We start from the raw sequence: 21,014 nt of genomic DNA on the forward strand, positions 1-21,014 counted from the left end.
ACCTTTGCCTAAATGGTATTTTCCTACTCTGATTTTTTCGTTTTCCGACATTTCATTCATGTGGGGGATTGTTGGAGAAAATGAGTTTTAATTAAAAGATTTTATGGTCTTGGTATGGTTTGATCTAATGACCTAAGGGTCTAAGGATACTCACTCATTTTTGGGTGAATGAAGTGGAACCTTTAGTCCCACATTATGGAAAACTAAAGAGGAGCTCCACTATATAATCATACACTTATGTATGAATTGTAAAACGTGGGTGGAGCGGGTGGGCAAAAATACATATTTTGACCCATGAGATATGCGCGTATACCATGCACCAAGTCCCTTTCCTACACGGATTTATTTTTGGGAGAATTTTTTCTTTACGAATTTAATTCCAAAATTATTTTTTAAGAGTTTTATTTGTGGGAAATTCCTTTTACGAGTTTTACTTGTTTTTGAAGAAAACAAAAACCTAACTTGATTTGCAAGTATCTCATCCTATAAATATGACTCGAAATCCTGTTTTAAAAAACACACAAGCAGCGACCATCTCTAGGTCTACTTTTCTTCATCTTCTTGCTTTTATTTTCGTGCGGCGTTTTTACTTCCATCCCCGTTGCTGAGTTTAAGAGTGGGTAACTTGTATTGTGCTAATACAAGTTATATCGGGCAGTCTTATCCTGGACACATCTTCGCACGTTGGGGTTTAGCATTACTTTAGAGTATACCCGCGAACTAATGTGTTAAGGACAGCTTGTTGAACCTGTGATTCTGCCCTCAACAATTTGTTCGTGTTAGAGTTGTTTGATACGGTTCTTTATATTTATTGTTTGATACATATGATGTTTCTTCTATTGTTGCAAGACTCCAACATTTACCACTTAACCCATTTGTTTACTATCTTGGCACGACATCAAACAATAGGCACCCAAGCAATGGGCATACAAACTTAGTCCGAATTTGTTTTGATCGGGGTTGTGGTCTTCTTCTCGTTCTTTTCTTTTTCATTTTAAAACTGGTATGTGGTATTTGGGTATATTTTGTTAAATCGCATCTTTCCGAAGCTCTATAATCTAGAATGAGATTAAATTTGAGAGTCAGTGAGTCACACAGATTCAGAGGAAAGTTTCCAGCAACAACAAATTTTATTCCTGTTTATAAAAGAAAAGTTACACTACGAAAAATTCTAAATGTTCCGGATGATGCTTAAGCAAATTACCAAAACTCATAATTATAATGCTGATGACATATTATTCTTTGTTGGATGACTGTCCGAGCAAGAAATAGTTGAAGCTAGCGATTTTAAATTCCGTGCGTTTAGAATGATACGAGAGGATTTCATCTAGTCGGATTTCTTCTTGATTTCATTGTGGTCCTCGTCTTGATTATCTCCGAAAGCTGCTTGGAAAATGTTTTCAAAGGCTTCATCCATACAAGAAGTGAAAAGTTCTGAATCAATAAATCCTTTCTCCATTGTTACCACAACCATCAATTTGTCATTGTTTGTCATTGATGTAAATGTAGTGCTCTGCATATAACATAAATATCAATTAGCAAAAATAATGCTCAAGTCTCACTGCCTCGCCAAATTCGTATCCAAGTGCTGTTGATCTCAATATATAATTTGTACTTAATAAATTCATACTACTAACCTGAGGTATACCCGAGACAATGTAGTAAAAGTTGCTAACAGGGTGGTTCATGAACGCCATTTGCTCTTTTGGCCCTATCAGATTCGATATCATCGTGCTCGAGTTCTTAAAGCTTTTATACAAAAATCCATTAGTCACCTGTATCATATAATTTATTTACATAGTTAGGATGACTCTTAGATTTTGCCACAACCAATTAACAGTCTGACATACCTTTTGTCCCAGCATCTGCGTCGCAGTCTTTAGAAAAGGATCAAGAAGAGGTAACATCAAGGAATTCTTCTTTCTGTCCATATTTTTTTTTGCCTTGATTATAAAATCAAGAGGATTCACTTGCTCATCATTCGGAAAAGATGGTAATTTCGCGAACGCGATACTAGAACGGTTCTCCCATGCTTCTGCCTTTATCGTATCATCTAAGTTCTTTGCGCCTTTAAATACTCTCGTGTTTACCATAACACATAAGGTCATATTTGTTGCGCCATTGGAGTCCATCATCAGGAGGCCGTCTTCTTCACCATACTGCTCCATCAGCTTCTTCTTTTTCTTCGTGTACAAGTGAATCATATACGCTAGTAGTCCGATGATTACATCATTTACTGTCTGCACATGACAGTTGTACAAAATTGCAATTGTTACTACTTAGATAATCACCATAAAATAAATTATAGCACTTCTAATTATATAGTTATACGGCGAGTAGTGGAACTTACCGCTCCAAGCTTGGTTCTAACTTGCTTGACTCTGTCAAGTGAAACTGTCACCGAGTAGACATCAAAAGGTCTGAGTAACTCCCTTTTCTTCGATGTGTAAGAATATCGGATTGCAGATGGACGATCTTCTAAACACGTTACCCTTAAACTAGTCTCAACTACATCATAAGATGTGTTAATGCACGTACCAATCAACCCTAACAACTTCTTCCCTAATCCTATAACTCCATTTCCATGATCTTGTTGTGTTTTTATCAGTGACATTCGTGGAAAAGTAGGAGGAAGTGAAGGTTTATCAGCTCTTTTACAAGCCTTGAAAAAAACTCGCATAAACGAATAGCCGTCACCAATTGCATGACTAAACTTAAAGATCAGAGTTAGAAGCACCCTTCATACTTGGGTACTTAACTAAATGAACTTCCCATAATGGTTTTCCTTTTGAAAAATTCTCACAACCTATCTTCGATATGTATTCTCGCAGCATTTCATCGTAACGTTCTCTAGTTAAACCATTAGGAAATGTTGGAAGAATCATATGATCTTCGGGTCGTATACCAACTCGTTTCCACCTTAAAACACCTTTCTTGTTTCTCTCCATAATCGAAGAAAAACGAATGTTTTGTGGTACCAAATGGGTGCGCAGAAATTCTAGTGTTTCTAATTCTGTAATCGATGTTTCTAGTTTCGAAAACAATGTAAATGATGAGTGATACGATTTTACTGTTTAAGCTCTGTGATACTGGGCTCACTGGAGGACTTGTTTCTTCGTCTCTGTTTGCTTCATTGTTGTTGTGGCTGTTATCCATTTTTGCTCTTAGAAATAGATTTTTGTTTAGCTAGTACAGATATCCTTTCTCTCTTGTGCATATATATACAAGTCATTCAAAGATGACACCTGACACCCATCCTTATTACTCCTCCACAGTCCACACCACACTAGTGACTACCCACTTCTGATATGAAAATTTAATTTCGGTTAAAAGAAAACCAAATATGGATGAAATAATTTAAGGTTCCACCCACTGGTGACGAATGGTATTTAATTGTTCAGAGAATTACAGATAAGTAGTCGTTACAGAGGTCTTATCTGCCAACAATATGTTTTGGTACCACGCATCAATTAGCTAAGAAAGTAATTGAAGGGGTTTTTTATATGAAAACTGAAAAGCATACTAATGTATATTGAAATCCCATGGGCGTGGAAATTACCTGTACTATGGAGTGGAAATATTAACAGGGATTAGTCAATTGAAATTACAGAGAATCCTAGAGATTTTTCCAAATCTCTTATTAGTCGATAGGGTCGCTCTAAATTTTTAAAACTTTCTCTTATTGGGTATAGACTTTCTAAAAGTTTCTAGAATTCTCTATTATTGGATTTGGATTTCCAAGTCAATGATTTAAGGACTCGAGAGAATTTTAGAGACTTTTATGACAAAATATACCATGAAAAAGCTTGAGCAAAATCTCTCCAAAATAGGTGATATTTTAAGACTGTTTTGTTTAAATTTTTCTTTGAGGATTAAGTATATATAAAAAAGAAAACTCCATAATAATAAACCTTAAAAACTAATATTATCTTCCAGAAACCCCATATGCAAGATTCCAATCCGTTCCTCGTGTTCATGTTCAATTAGGTTTAATTTTTTTGGTTAACAAGATAGTTACAATTTCTTTAGTTTATAAAATGATTTTTGTATAATTTCTTTTTTCTTGTTTGATGTATGTAAGGCTGGTTTCAACAGACGCGTAGACGCGGACACGACACGACGCGGACACGGGCACGACTAAATTCTCAGAAAATTAGGACGCGGACACGTATACACATATTTTATTCATGTATTTATACAACAAAGTCAAGTGTTTCGATCATGAAAATTAGAAAACGATGCTGCATTATGTTGTTTTTGTGTATAAATTTAAAAAGAAAAGATCTTTTGTTTATACACGCTGAAGGTCAAGCAAGCCATCACTATTAAATACATGGCATAATCAAAATGCATTCTTAGAACGACACATGCCCGATCGTCTGTAATGTAATTAGTTAATGTTTCAGATACATTTTCTTAAGCTTATTATTCCGTATTTTAATCGGATAAATTAGTTTAATAATAATTTATATAAATGTTTGTCTTTCTTCATTTAGCTAATAATTTTAAAAGTAAACAAATAAGTTTAAATGAAAATGAAAAAAAAACGCGTTAAACCCGAGTCATCGGTGCGTCCAAACCAGGCGTGAGTGGGACGCGCATCGTGTCAGCGTCCAATGCGCGTCGGACGCGGACAAGGCTCAAAAAATGCAGCGCCCGTGCAACCCAGATGTAAGGTAAATTTTCCATATATTTATTGTCTCTATAATTCTCAGAGATTTCTGGGAAATAACCCAAAGAGTCCTTCAAAATAATAAACTCACAGAGAGTCTCTCGGAATCTCTTATATAAGAACTCTCTCAATATCTGTACAAGTCTCAATTGAATAACCCCCTGTATATTTTCCCACAAACTTCGTCTTATGACGTTCTAGTGGTTCCATCTTTTCCGGTTAGACTGTTATCAGTTCGGAAAAATTATGAACACTTTAAATTGTGATGTTATTATCTCACCCACGTGGGTCATATTTCAGGAAGCGGACGTTTAGTGAGGGAGTTTATTATAATGGGATTTACTTATATAGCCCTAACAAATCATGGCATGCCGCTAATTTGCTGGAAAATCATATTCTGCATCCATCAAGTCAGATCTTAAAGTTCTTATTCCCTTTCATATCATTCAGAGTCTAGTGTTTGTGTTGTTTGTCAATTTTCTCAGCAAACGCGTTTACCATTTCATAATTCCTTGTCGTTAAAGGCTAAACCTTTTAAGCTAATTTATTAGGGCTTGTGGTCATCGTCTAATGAATCTTATGATGATTTTTGAAAAGACGAGGGTACCCAAATATACCTCAATCTAAAACTTTTCCATCTATAAGTCCTTTCTACGAAAGTGATTGTCTATGGACTGAGTCGAGACAATACAACTAATCGGTTCACACTTCGTGTGATCGCCTATGGATACGAGATCGAGACAATACGACAACAAGATAACTTGTGTGATTGACTATGGATACAAGATCGAGATAATACAACAACGAAGTATGTTTACTTGATAAAAGGTTTGGACTTAACCAAACACAATAGGATTGCGATCAAGTAAATAGGAATTAACGTTTGTGTATTTTACTTCTAATTATAACAAAACAATTATAATTGCGGAAATAGAAAAGTAAAAGACAACAAGATTTTGTTAACGAGGAAACCGCAAATACAGAAAAGCCCCGGGACCTTGTCTAGAATTGAATACTCTCAGGATTAAGCCGCTATACAAAATCTAAACCAACTTCGTATAGTTGAGACCAAGCAACTGAACCTATAGTTCACCTAGTTTCGTCTGTATCCCTGCGCCTCCAAATTGTAATAAGTCACGCACTTGGAACAATTTCTTTGGTTCGTATTCCAAACAGTAAAGGAACAACAAATTTGTTCGGTAACAGTTCTTTTCAAACAACGTGATATGAATTTGACAAAAGGCTCTTCCGTTTATCCCAATAAACTCATTTGTCAGGTCCTTAGATCTATATTTTCAACAACTACCAAAGTAATTGTTAAGATTATGCAATCAATACTTTTAATCACAAAGAAACGTATTGATGCCGATCTACTCAACTAATCAATAAAATCTATCACAAAGATAAACCGATTATAGTTGGATCCTTTTCCAGCCGAAAAAAGTATTGTGCACACTAAAGATTATGAACCCAAATCAGAAATCTTCTTCGTCTTCAAATCTTCTTAGATCTTCAATAAACACTTGCAGACAGTCAACTTGAATCTCTTATGATCAATCACACACAAAGCGGAGTCTGTTAACAATGGATTATCACAAGACGTATTTAAATCTACAAACAATCTAAAGATCCCCGTCGAAACTTCGATCTAGTTTGAGTGAATCTTATATCAGAAGAGAAGATTCTCAAGCATAAACAAACTATGTGCAATCAAAGTTCAACCACCGTTAGTCAATCAAATCAATTGAAAACGAATAATAAACTGCAATTGTCTAGTTTCCCACCAATGGTACTAATAGAGCTTCTCAATCCCAAAGAAGTCTTTAAAATGAGCGGCAGTAAGAGATTTCGCCTAATTAGGGTACTTTCCCCTCCGAATAGGAGGCTCTACCAGTAACAAGACAACTAGGTAGTTTTGCTGGCTCGGAGGATTAGTTTGCTCGAAATGCAAACTTCAATATTTATAGACAAGGAAGTTTGGACACCAAGGAACTTCCAAAATCGAATATTCTCAAAGATATGCAATAAAGCCAAAATCGGTTTTCAAAATTCCTGGAAATGCTTTGTCGAAATAATGACCGAAATCTCAGTAGAAAATCTCCAACTAGTAAATGCACATTACTAATTTTTATTTTCTAAAGATATGCATTTTAATTGCTGAAAATATATAAAAACTAAAAACCTTAATTAAAAGATTCTCAATTTATTTCGTTCCGGGATTCTCCTTTAGCTATTAAGGAATATCTTTGAACAATAAAAGATAAGAGTTACTACACATGTTCAAAGTATGTCGACATCTTTACTTTGTAAATCCCTTTTTCATATTTACAATCTTGGAACCGATTTGTCACACTTCCAAACAAGTTTAGAATTGGTTGATCTGACTTCCAAGAACTATGTGATTGATTATCCTATCAAATCACCATTAATGGGTTTCACGGTTCTACCTCAACATAAAGTTTCGGTTCTACCTCCAAGTGGATACTAGGATCGGTTACACTAGTTACAATAAAATGGCTAAGTACTAGGATCGGTTACCACTTCTTATGGTAAAATTTGTTAAACCTATTACAAGGATCGATTACACTCTCTCCTGTGATCGGTCACACCTCTTAATAGGATCGGTTACCCAATGGCTAGTATTTAGTCATACCAAATTCAAGATATCGATCTTACCATCTTAGGTGATTACTTAAGATCGGTTTCACTAATAAAAGTCATACCAATACAAAAGTCAGGCATTGTGAATAGTTTTACCAAGATACATAAACAAGTTATGAGTGGTTATACTAAACACACATATTGGTAATCCAAAAGATTTTCAATGAATAACAATACCAATAAGCCTAGCGATTTCCCTTTCAATTCAAAACAAGTTTATGAATTTACTTCCTTTAAGCGAATGTAAAACATTGTTTCCTAAGGACGAAATCTTCACCCATACCCATACATAATCACAATAGCATTCATACGATTATGTCGATGTCTTATATACGAAGTTCAAAAGATAGACGTTATACTTCGTATTGTAATTCCTTAATACTATGTCTAACTAGAGTATAATCATTCACAGCTTCGCAGTTATGTTTTCAATATGCACGAATTGAAAGATACGTTAAGGAATGAAACAGTTCAAGTCAAATATTACTAACCTCAAGTGGAAGGATGATGTCGTCGTTGTAGATTCTTACTTATTCTCATTCTTCAAGTCTTCACGTAATACTTGTAATGTCTCCTAATACTTTCAAGCTAACATATACAAAGTTGACTCTAGTAAATAATCAAGCGACTCTTTAAATGAGTTTTGGTTCACTATAATATGACAACCAATCTTGACATACCAACGCTTGGTGGGTTCAACCGATCTATGCTCTAATAATCTCCCCCTTTGTCAATTTTAGTGACAAAACTCTTACATCATATGGATAAACAAATTACAAGAATTCATTACACATACGCTTGATTCCCAAATTCAACATCACAATAACCTGTATACATTCAATTCATAAATGCCGTTGTTGACATTATAATAACAAAGCTAATACTTCCCCTAAAGGTAAGATAGGTAGATTTTAAATCCGCGCGTCTTTGTTATTTCCATCATCATATGATGTGTTACTCCCCATTAGTGTATGCTTTACTCTTTCGTTTGATATAACGTTTAAGAACCATTGTCCTTTCCCTTAGTGATACCAAATCAATACAAATCAATATCAATATCACTTGTTTACTCCATATATTTCTCCCCCTGTTTTTCACAAAATGACAAAGGTACGAGCAAATAAAGGAAAAACCAAAAGGATCTTACAAATCTTACAAAGAGACTTGCAAAACCTATAAGAGTTAAGCACGAGGGTTCCACACACCATTTTTTATAACCAATATCAAAACCGAAACTACAAAATAATTTTCTTTTGATATGTTACCAAGGAAACAATTGCCCGAAGAAATTTTCCCTAATAGTTTAGCAAACCGAAAATCGACTAAGCACCGTAGTTACTTTGCTAAATCGATTCTACAAATACAATCGCTTGTTTGATAAGACCAAATAAAGATCAGAATTAACTCTATTTTTCTCATTAGGTTCTAATTATTCTCATCAATAACTTATACCTTTCACTTTTAAACAAGACAAGTACTAGGTTAGTTAACTAGCATTTCTTGTTAAGGCATTCGATTAGACTTGAATAACCGAAACTTTCACTTTGATAAGTCTAACTAAGATCAGAATTAACTTAGTTTCTCTTATCCGGAATTGAATTGGACTAAACAATTCATCCCGAAAACCTTTACTTTTGTTAAGCCATAAAAAATTCATACAAACCAATTAAATCAACTTGCATAATTATTTACCTCAACCGGAAGCAATTGAAACAATCATAGACATTAAAGTACTGCAATTGCACCGTAGTTTCGTAAGCCTAAACAATTGATACCAAACAATAAAGCAAGATAACAATAGTTTTTCTTAACCGGAAACAATTGAATCACACACACATCCATACACAAATAATGGAATAAAACATCAATTGTGCCGAAATTTTGTTAAGCAAAAGCAATAAATATATGCAATAAAATCAGGCTTTTCTTAAACAAGAAAACTATTAACTAACAAATTCGTTACCTCAAATTCCGCATCCTCTTCACCCCCGAAAGATATGTCATTAAGCGCAAGTTCACATTAGAACTCTCCCCCGTTATGTTGTCATCCTCTCGCAAAACAAAAGAACAACAACAAAGAGCAACCTTTACCAGAGAAAGGTTGAAAAACGGTTTTAACTATTGCAATGCAAAAGTTGAAACCCCGAAACACAAGGTACTAATGTACCTTGACAATGCCAATAGAATTCCTTAAATTTTCGAATGTTTCCTTGTCTAGGGGTTTAGTGAGAATATCAGCAAGTTGACGTCCAGATGGAACATATTCCAGTTTGATATCTCCATTCTCTTATAATTCTCTAATAAAGTGATATCTAATATCTATATGTTTAGTACGAGAATGTTCAACTGGATTTTCAGTCAAGCAGATAGTACTTGAGTTAACACAAAGGATGTTCATAGTTGAAATATTTATTCCGTAATCAATGAGCATTTGCTTCATCCACAAAAGTTGAGTACAACATGTACCGGCAGTAATATATTCTACTTCACAAGTTGACAAAGACTGTGAATTTTGTTTCTTGCTGTGCCAAGCTACAAGATTTTGACCAACATAGAAGCATCCACCAGAGGTGCTTTTCCTATCTTCTACACATCCTTACCAGTCTGCATCTGAATAGGCAACAAGGCTGTTGTTTGTATCCATAGAGTATGATAAACCATAGTCTAGGGCACCATTAACTGATCTTATGATTCGTTTTACAACTTTGAGATGTGATTCTCTAGGATCTTCTTGAAATCTTGCACAACATCCCACACTAAAAGCAATGTCTGGTCTTGTTGCAGTTAAGTACAACAATCTTCCTATCATAGATCTGTATAATTTCTGATCAACTGATTTTTCTCCTGGATTCGATTGAAGTTTTCCAGTAGTTGGCATCGGAGTTTTCATAGGTGTTGCGCCTTTTAGTTCGAATTTTTCAATTCCTTGCAAATTTTTATTGAGAAAGAAGAATATTGTCTTTTTGTTGCTGTATTTGCAAGCCAAGAAAATATGATAATTCTCCAACATTGCTCATTTCGAATTCTCCACTCATAAAATTCAGAAATTCATCTGTTAGAGATTTTGAGGTGGATCCATAGATGATGTCATCTACATATATTTGTGCTACAAGAACATTTTTTCCACTCCATTTGGTGAAGAGTGTCTTATAAACACCACTTCTAGAGAATCCTTATTGAAGTAAGAAAGATGTCAGCTTATCATACCAAGCTCTTGGAGCTTGTTTTAGACCATACAAGGCCTTTTTGAGTTTAAAGACGTGATCTGGGAATAATGAATCTTCAAATCCTTTGGTTTGAGTAACAAATACTTCTTCTTTTAAATCCCCATTCAGAAATGCTGATTTAATATCCATTTGAAAATTTTTTATCTTAAGATAGCACGCATAAGCAAGTAAAATTCTTATTGATTCTAAACGAGCAACATGAGCAAAAGTTTTATCAAAGTCAATACCTTCAATTTGAGAATATCCTTGAGCAACGAGCCCAGCTTTGTTTCTGACAATTGTTCCGAATTCGTATGATTTGTTCTTGTAGATCCACTTTATTCCAATGATGTTTACTCCTGTCGGCTTAGGAATAAGTTCCCACACTTCTTGTCTTTTAAACTGGTTAAGTTCCTCATGCATTGAGTTTACCCAAGCAGGTTCATTAAGTGATTCCTCAATATTTTTTGGTTCTATTGAAGAGAGAAAACATGAATAGTGACAGACATTCTGAAGTTCTCTTCGAGTCATAACTCTAGCATTGGCATCTCCAATGAAGTCTTCAGAAGAGTGTCGTTGATGTATCCACTTAGAAGGATTTTGGACAATATTTTCAGTATCATTGGGTTGTTCAACAATACTTTCATTATCATCTTTATCATCACTAACTAAAGGAACAACTGATGGTTCGACTTCAGTCAGAGGGAGGAAGCTCAGCTGCAGTGTGATTGTATTGAAAAAAATCGCTAATGTCATCAATAACCACGTTAATTGATTCCATCATGACTTTGGTTCTGAGATTGTATACCCTGAAGGCACGACTGTCAGAAGCATACCCAAGAAAAATTCCTTCATCACTTTTGGAATCAAATTTTCCTCTATGTTCTCTGTCTTTGAGAATATAGCATTTGCTTCCGAAAACCCTTAAATAGCTTAGATTGGGTTTTCTTTCTTACCATAATTCATATGGGGTATTTAGAGTTTTGGATCTTAAATAAACTCTGTTTATAAGATAACAAGTTGTAAATACAGCTTCCCCCTAGAAAATTAATGGTAGGTTTTTATTGTGAAGCATTACTCTTGCCATTTCTTGAATATTTTTATTCTTTCTCTCAGCCACACCATTTGCCTGAGGTGTAATAGGAGCAGAGAATGGATGAGTAATTCCAGGACTATTGCAGTATTCATATACTTTCGTATCCTTGAATTCTGTACCACGATCGCTTCTTATCTTCTTAAGCTTGCGACCTTGTTCATTTTGAATTCTATTCACAATGATTTTGAACTCCTCAAGAGTGTCATTCTTGTGCTTCAGAAAAGCAACCCATGTGAAACATGTGTAGTCATCTACCATTACAAAAGCATACTTATTTCCTCCAACAGTTGCTTGTTGGATTGGACCAAATAGATCCATATGAATTAGATCGAGTGGATCACGAGTGGCTATGTCTCGATAAAGTTTGTGTGGAATTTTTCCTTGCTTACCCTTTTGGCATGCACCACAAACACCTTCTACTTTAGTATTTATTTTTGGAACGCCTTTGACAAGTTCACGATCAATGAGCTTTCCTAGCATTCGGTAGTTGATATGACCAAAGCGTTCATGCCACAAATGAGTTGACTCAAGCTTAGTCAAGTTACAGTATAAATTGGATTGTATATCAAGGAGATAACAATTATTAATACTTCTACGTCCTCGAAAAATTATTTTTCCGGACTTATCTTCAATATCACAACCTCTCATGTTGAAGATAACTTTGTGGCCTTTATCACAAATTTGACTAACTGACAAAATATTTGCTTTCATTCCTTTAACATAAAAAACATCATGGATTTCAGGAATACCTGGAAGTTTGATAGTACCCTTTTTGCTAATAAGACATATGTTTCCATCTCCGAAGGTTACTGATCCTCCTTTGTAGTCTTCTGTTTTTGTGAACCAGGAAAGGTCACCTGTCATATGCCTACTATACCTACTATCTAGTAACCATTGGAATTGTGAAGTCGTTTTAAGTGCAAATGCTCCAAGACATTGTTCACCAGATTTAGGATGATTCGTTAAGTTCTTATAAAGTTTATTAACACTATTAATCAGACATTTTGTAAAACAAATCTTCTGAATTAAACAATTCCATCCTTTTTGAAAATGGTTCCTGGTCTGTCTCTTATTAGACTGTTTAAAATGTCTGGATGAAAGAACTAAACATTTTTGAGAATCTCTCATTCTAGAATCTTCTATGTTTTTCACCAGTTCTCTATCAATCATGATATTACTGATCTTGTCAGTATGTGACCTGTTCTGTTCAATCTCTTCATCTAACATCTTAACAAGAGCAGAGAAATATTCTTCAGAGTCTTCTTTAAGACCATCTAAAATATTTAAAATGTTAATCGAATTGTTCATCTGATTCAATTCTTATAGGTTGGATCGCACCAAACACATATTGTTAGATCTGTTTGTGTTTGTCTGCTCTGATACCAATTGAAAAGATGAGGGTACCCAAATATACCTCAATCTAAAATTTTTCCATCTATAGGTCCTTTCTACGAAAGTGACTGTCTATGGACTGAGTCGAGACAATACAACTAATCGGTTCACACTTCGTGTGATGGTCTATGGATACGAGATTGAGACAATACGACAACAAGATAACTTGTGTGATTGACTATGGATACAAGATCGAGACAATACAACAATGAAGTATGTTTACTTGATAAAAGGTTCAGACTTAACAAACACAATAGGATTGCTATCAAGTAAATATGATTTAACGTTTGTGTATTTTACTTCTAATTATAACAAAAAAATTATAATCGCGGAAATAGAAAAGTAAAAGACACAGCAATATTTTGTTAACGAGGAAACCGCAAATGCAGAAAAACACCGGGACCTTGTCTAGAATTGAATACTCTCAGGATTAAGCCGCTATACAAAATCTAAACAAACTTCGTATAGTTAAAACCAAGCAACTAAACCTATAGTTCACCTAGTTCTGTTTGTATCCCTGCGCCTCCAACTTTTAATAAGTCACGCACTTGGAACAATTCCTTTGGTTCGTATTCCAAACAGTGAAGGAACAAAAAATCTGTTCAGTAACAACTCTTTTCAAACAACGTGATATGAGTTTGACAAAAGGCTCTTCCGTTTATCCCAATAAACTCCTTTGTCAGGTCCTTAGATCTATATTTTCAACAACTACCAAAGTAATTGTTAAGATTATGCAATCAATACTTTTAATCACAAAGAAACGTATTGATGCCGATCTACTCAACTAATCAATAAAATCTATCACAAAGATAAACCGATTATAGTTGGATCCTTTTCCAGCCGAAAAAAGTATTGTGCACACTAAAGATTATGAACCCAAATCAGAAATCTTCTTCGTCTTCAAATCTTCTTAGATCTTCAATAAACACTTGCAGACAGTCAACTTGAATCTCTTATGATCAATCACACACAAAGCGGAGTCTGTTAACAATGGATTATCACAAGACGTATTTAAATCTACAAACAATCTAAAGATCCCCGTCGAAACTTCGATCTAGTTTGAGTGAATCTTATATCAGAAGAGAAGATTCTCAAGCATAAACAAACTATGTGCAATCAAAGTTCAACCACCGTTAGTCAATCAAATCAATTGAAAACGAATAATAAACTGCAATTGTCTAGTTTCCCACCAATGGTACTAATAGAGCTTCTCAATCCCAAAGAAGTCTTTAAAATGAGCGGCAGTAAGAGATTTCGCCTAATTAGGGTACTTTCCCCTCCGAATAGGAGGCTCTACCAGTAACAAGACAACTAGGTAGTTTTGCTGGCTCGGAGGATTAGTTTGCTCGAAATGCAAACTTCAATATTTATAGACAAGGAAGTTTGGACACCAAGGAATTTCCAAAACCGAATATTCTCAAAAATATGCAATAAAGCCAAAATCGGTTTTCATAATTCCTGGAAATGCTCTGTCCAAGTAATGACCGAAATCTCAGTAGAAAATCTCCAACTAGTAAATGCACATTACTAATTTTTATTTTCTAAAGATATGCATTTTAATTGCTGGAAATTAAAAGCATATAAAAACTAATAACCTTAATTAAAAGATTCTCAATTCATTTCGATCCGGGATTCTCCTTTAGCTATTAAGGAATATCTTTGAACAATAAAAGATAAGAGTTCCTGCACATGTTCAAAGTATGTCGACATCTTTACTTTGTAAATCCTTTTTCATATTTACAATCTTGGAACCGATTTGCCACACTTTTAAACAAGTTTAGAATTGGTTGATCTGACTTCCAAGAACTACGTGATTGATTATCCTATCAATTCACCATTAATGGGTTTCACGGTTCTACCTAAACATAAAGTTTCGGTTCTACCTCCAAGTGGGCACTAGGGTCGGTTACACTAGTTAGCATAAAATGGCTAACTAAGTACTAGGATCGGTTACCACTTCTTATGGTAAAACTTGTGATCGGTTGACCAAGTTATAGGATCGGTTACACCAACTTACTAAAACTTGTTAAACCTCTTACAAGGATCGATTACACTCTCTCTTGTGATTGGTCACACCTATTACTTTGATCGGTTACCTAATGGATAGTATTTAGTCACACCAAATTCAAGATATCGATCTTACCATCTTAGGTGATTACTTAAGATCGATTTCACTGATAAAAGTCATACCATTACAAAAGTCAGGCCTTGTGAATAGTTTTACCAAGATACATAAACAAGTTATGAGCGGTTATACTAAACACACATATTGGTAATTCAAAAGATTTTCAATGAATAACAATACCAATAAGCCTATCGATTTCCCTTTCAATTCACAAAACAAGTTTATGAATTTACTTCCTTTAAACGAATGTAAAACATTGTTTCCTAAGGACGAAATCTTCACCCATACCCATACATAATCACAATAGCATTCATACGATTATGTCGATGTCTTATATACGAAGTTCAAAAGATAGATGTTATACTTCGTATTGTAATTCCTAAATACTATGTCTAACTAGAGTATAATCATTCATAGCTTCGCAGTTATGTTTTCAATATGCACGACTTGAAAGATACGTTGGCTAATGAAACAGTTCAAGTCAAATATTACTAACCTCAAGTGGAAGGATGATGTCGTCGTTGTAGCTCATTACTTCTTCTCATTCTTCAAGTCTTCACGTAATACTTGTAATGTCCGATATCCTAATACTTTCAAGCTAACCTATACGAAGTTGACTCTAGTAAATAATCAAGCGACTCTTTAAATGAGTTTTGATTCACTAAAATATGACAACCAATCTTGATATACCAACGCTTGGTGGGTTCAACCGATCTATGCTCTAACAATTTTGAATGTTTTGTTGTATTTGTTGATGATTATTCCCGCATTGATTAGTTATATTTGTTGAAATTTAAAAATGAGGTTTTCCGTATTTTACAAGTTTTTCATCATATGTCAACGAACTAGCTTGATACCAAGATAAAAAAATATCTATAGCAAATTATGGAACTGAATTTTTCAAGGGACGCCAACTTGGATATGTTCATGAAAATGGCATTATGTACCAAAAAAGTTGTGTGGGAGAACCACCACAGAATGGCTTGGCTGAAATAAAAAAATAGGTATGTTAGAGCATTGCTCGGTCGAACTCGCATGCGTTTCTATCTCAAGCATGTTTGTCAATGTTAGTGATCAAAACTATAAGTCTTGATTTCTAGCCTATTATAGCTAAAGGTCCCGGACTAGGATATAAAGTGTAGTTGAGCTCAAGACTCCATGGCAATCATGATACAAGACGAAGGAATACTCAAGGAACTGGTGGAACTTCATCGACTAAAAGGTATGTGGAGACTTGAACTTATCTGCCATTCAAAAGTCTATTTACTCTATCTCCTATTCTTGAGACAAAAGTCGTTTTGATATATAGACTTTCATTATACACATTTGCTATTTCGAGCCGAGTTTAACTCGCCTATCTATTTCTCGAAATATGTGTTGGTAAGCTTTCGCTTTATCCAAATTCATCTTTACCTAGTGACGAATGTCATATTATGTTTCAATCACTTTGGAAATTGCTCTGACGAAAAATGGTCTGCGAATAACAGCTATATAACGTCCTCTGAGAATGTTTCGATGATTGAAATGAGAGTTTAGATTACATAACCATAGGTAGGATATAAGCATTATTGTGGAAACACATGTATGCATAAGTCCTTATTCCTTGAACCAAAGTTTGCGAACTTTGTTGATCAAGAGAAACAGAATGTGGCGCGAATTCAGTCCGCGAACTGGCCGAAGTTCTCGACCCGAGAATTTCTGTTGGAGTTTGTGAATTCCTTCCGTGAGCTTAAGTCCGCGAACCCATTCCGCGAACTTGAGTAGGTTATATATAAAATCTGTTGTTCTTGAACTCATGTTTATATAAACTAAGGAATGTTGTTGCAAACCGTGGCTATAAAGTTCATGAACTGATTCGAGTGAATCAAACCGGTTTTGCTTCGATTGTGTCTTGTGTAGTTACATAAGATCAAAGAAATTGAACAACTCTCTAACTAGTTCATTTGAGTCATTTGGACTAGTTATGGTGAAGAAGAATATGGTGGATATGAAGGTGATGAAATGGCGAACCATTTGGTTAACTATTGCTGAACCAAAAAATGTTAATGTTTGGGAACGGTTACATAAACCCAAAATTGGACATTTCATTTGTTTGTAACAAGCTAAGGTTTCGATCCAACAGTTGAAAAATATTAGCTTGAATCTAATCAGGTTTTCATCTAACGGTGAATATTGAATGCTTTGTTACCAAGCTAACATTGATTACAAACCCTGATTTGAAAGACTACATAAGGAAGAACTCTGGCAACTAGGAAACCTAATCCCCACACCTTACGTGTGATACTAGTTGCATAATCTAGTGTCGATTCTCCTTTAACCTTTGGTTTCTTCTTCTAAACTAGGTTAACGAATTAAAGACTTCATTGGGATTGTGAAGCCAGACCGATGCTACTTTTCTTGTAGTTGTGTGATATGATCTTGCATCTTCTATCGTACGAGTAAAATTGTAATAATTGGCTTGAGATTTATATCTTCGATAGGAAAGATAGAAAAGTAATCACAAACACTTCGTCTCATCGCTTGTGATTCCACAATATCTTTTTTCGCTGCGTCGATTAGGATTATTGTGAGGTGATTGATAATACTCAGCTGTTCTTCGGGAATATAAGTCCTGTTTATCAATTGGTTCCTGTTCACCTTGATTTATCAAAAGACGGAACAAAACTCGTAGTTATATTCGTGGGAGACGGATTTATCTATTACCGTAGACTTTTCTGTGTGATACAGATTTGTTTATTAAAGTCTTCGACTTTGGGTCATAGCAACTCTTAGTTGTGGGTGAGATCATCTAAAGGAATCAAGTACGTAGCATCCTGCTGGGATCAGAGGCGTAGGAGCATAACTGTACCTTGGATCAGTGTGAGATTGGTTGGGGTTCAACTACATCCATAACGAAGTTAGTTTGGAGTAGGCTAGTGTTTGTAGCGGCTTAATATAGTGTGTGCTCAATCTGGACTAGGTCCCGGGGTTTTTCTGCATTTGCGGTTTCCTCGTTAACAAAATTCTGGTGTCTGTGTTATTTCTTTTCCGCATTATATTTGTTTATATAATTGAAATATCACAGGTTGTGCGTTGTTCAATCAATTAGAATATCCGACCTTTTGGTTGTTGATTTAAATTGATTGACACTTGGATATTGGTCTTTGGTACCATCCAAGTTATCTCTCTTTGATAAAGACTCGCAGACTTCTATTTGCTTAAGTAAAGATCAAATCGAGAGATTGAGATATAAACTCTTTGATATACTTTTTTATCTAGATTGAGTCTGAATGTCTAGTTGATTCTCTAAAAAGTATATTGGAGTTTGTCCATACAGATTGCTAAGCGAAATATTGGGTGTGGTTGTTGTACCCCCACTTTTCAATTGGTATCAGAGCAGGCAAACACTCCAAACCTGATAAGTTTGTGTTAGTTCGTTCCTTAAAAATTGTCCCATGGGAAATTTCTTTGGAAAACTTGCTCTTGGCATCTGTAACGCACACCAGAAGTCCTTAAAGATTTCTCAAGATTTATTATGGTTAAAACCTCCGGGTTCACATGATAATCTTATCTCATCTAAAAGGGAAAATTTAGATGATGAGAACCAATCTAAAGAGAAAAATAAAAAGAAGGAAAAATTGAGGAAACATTCGTCACGCTTAAGGATATGGACCCTCAACAGGTTAACTCTTGATCTCTTTGAGGAATACTATCTTAATGGATCAATTGATAAAGATCTATTTAGAGCGTTCAAAGGCGTTTTTAATCTCTTAGAAAAACTTAATTCTGGTAAGTCTAAGAATCCTTCAAAAAAAGATTCTGTACATATTGTACAGCCTGGGAATCGGAAGAATTTTCCTTCTAGCCAGATCAAATGAAGGATAGGAAGCTCTGACTTCCCTGATTATCATCATTACGTTGATTATATCACGGGGACTGTTCACACATATCAACCAGAAATGTTGCATGAGAATTCCTCTGCATATTATGCCTCTTGGTAACAAGCCTGGCACTACCCCATTTGTATATATCTTGGAATGGGGCAAGAAATGTTTGAGTTTTGTACAATTTTGTTATTCTCTTTTAGAATATCAAATAAAGCTTTCTACTAAATCCATCGTCTCTCACAAAAGTGTGTTGTCACGGGATGCATAACTTTTGATGTGCAAACGGCTAAGAAAATCCCATCTTCCTTGTGTGGGTCGTGGTTCACAAATAGGTCCAAGCCCATTTTTGGTCTTATAAAGAAGAATTTCGCGCACCCCCTTCTTCATCACCCGTCCGCGTACGTGAACCTCGAGGGTTTTGTGTGCTTCCTCCATTGAAGCCTTCTTGAAGAAATTGAAAGAAAGGGTGTTCAAGATTCACTCCAAGTAAGTAAATTCCTCTTGTTCCTTTAAAATTCTTAGATCTCATGATGAAATCTAAGGGCTCAAAAAGAAGCTCCAAAAGCTCAAATACCTCTAGCATGGATTCTCCTTGTGACCAAAACTCTCTTAGTATTAGGTTTGTGGATGATTCTTGTGCTAGAATTTTTGAAAAGATTTCATCTAAAGGTTTTATTCTAGAAAAGAAATTGGATCTTTCTAGTGGGCATGAAGAGGATTTAGCTTGCTTCGAAAAATTCAAGCTTGGAAATATCTTTGATGGTCATGGTCAAGGATTTGATTCTCTCAGAAGAATTTTCTATGCCAACATTCATGATGTTGATCTTAATAAGATGGAATTAAAATCCATGATAAATAGAAAAAGATTCCTTGTTGATAGAGAATTAATTTCAAAGATTACCAATATTCCGTTGGGAAACGTGTGTCTTCCTAGACCAAGTGATGAACGTCCGTCAAGTGATGAAATATCTCTTGGGCTTTGTGGCAAGAAGGTAGCTTGGAATCAAGGAAAATTTCCTACTAATGATCTTAGTATCCCATTGTTGGCTTTTGGAAAAACTTGGTATCCCCGATCTTTGTCCCTCCACAATTGAGAATTCTTGGTGGAGTCATGAGTTTGCGGAATTAGTTTATTTCCTTGATTCGGGTGTTCAAAGTCTTGATATTTGTGGTTTTTTCATTTATCAAATGACCTCGATGACTTCACGCATCAAGATGTTAGGTTACCCTTGCTTGATTGGACAAATTTTCCATGATCGTGGTCTGGATTCGATTGGAAACTCTCTCGGGGTTCCCAAACCGGTTCGTCCGTGTACCTTCAGACGCATAAGGGAGAATGTGTGCAAAAGACAAAGAGATGCTTCACTTAATGATTGTGACCCTACCACTTTGAGTCTTCTTCAAAAAATTTATAAGGGTGTGTGTAAGGTCGATTCAAGGGTGAAGTGTGTCCAAGAACAATTGTCTTTGGTTGCAACGAAGTTTCCCGAGCTCAAGGAAGAATTGAACACAATTCAAGCATCTTGGAGTATCTCCGATGAGGAAGAAGAGTAATTTGTGTTCCTATTTGTCTAGTAAATCTTCTATTTTTCTATTTTTAAAAGAATAACTAGAGTTTGGAATAGCCATTATTGTGATTACACATAGCTATGTCCAGCGTTTTCATCTTCTTGTTTTTAGATTTATTGGTTTAAAATTCTAAATTTGTTTGGAAGATGATTTTTGCAGTATTAATCTTCATGGTTTTATATATTGCAATTGTTTATGGGACATGTGTGTTTGCTTCCGTGAACTATGATTGTCCCGTACCTTGTCAAAAGTAAAGTCTTTCGGATGTCGATATGCATGTATTGATAAAAGAACGAATGGACTTTTGATAAATACAAAAGTTAAGCATATATTGTCAATTATTGATGGAAGATAGGTTAAAATATTTTGTTTTTCAAGGATTATGTCTATTGTATGTCATTGTGCAAATGGTGATGGAAAAATAGAA

The 21,014-nt window shown here is 35.1% G+C and overlaps 1 protein-coding gene across 1 annotated transcript; it reads right to left on the bottom strand.

Annotated features, from left to right (window-relative positions):
• Window positions 1-1,254: 1,254 nt before the first annotated feature.
• Window positions 1,255-1,927, bottom strand: LOC113331236. The gene is made up of 3 exons (XM_026577977.1): window positions 1,851-1,927; window positions 1,638-1,775; window positions 1,255-1,513 (listed from the first exon to the last, which is right to left on the bottom strand). Exons 1-3 carry the CDS (start codon window positions 1,905-1,907, stop codon window positions 1,328-1,330), a joined length of 381 nt encoding a protein of 126 aa, XP_026433762.1. The 5' UTR covers window positions 1,908-1,927; the 3' UTR covers window positions 1,255-1,327.
• Between the last annotated feature and the right edge of the window lie 19,087 nt (window positions 1,928-21,014).

This window comes from Papaver somniferum, unplaced genomic scaffold (genome assembly GCF_003573695.1).
Source record: "Papaver somniferum cultivar HN1 unplaced genomic scaffold, ASM357369v1 unplaced-scaffold_125, whole genome shotgun sequence".
NCBI classification, from domain to species: Eukaryota; Viridiplantae; Streptophyta; class Magnoliopsida; order Ranunculales; family Papaveraceae; genus Papaver; species Papaver somniferum.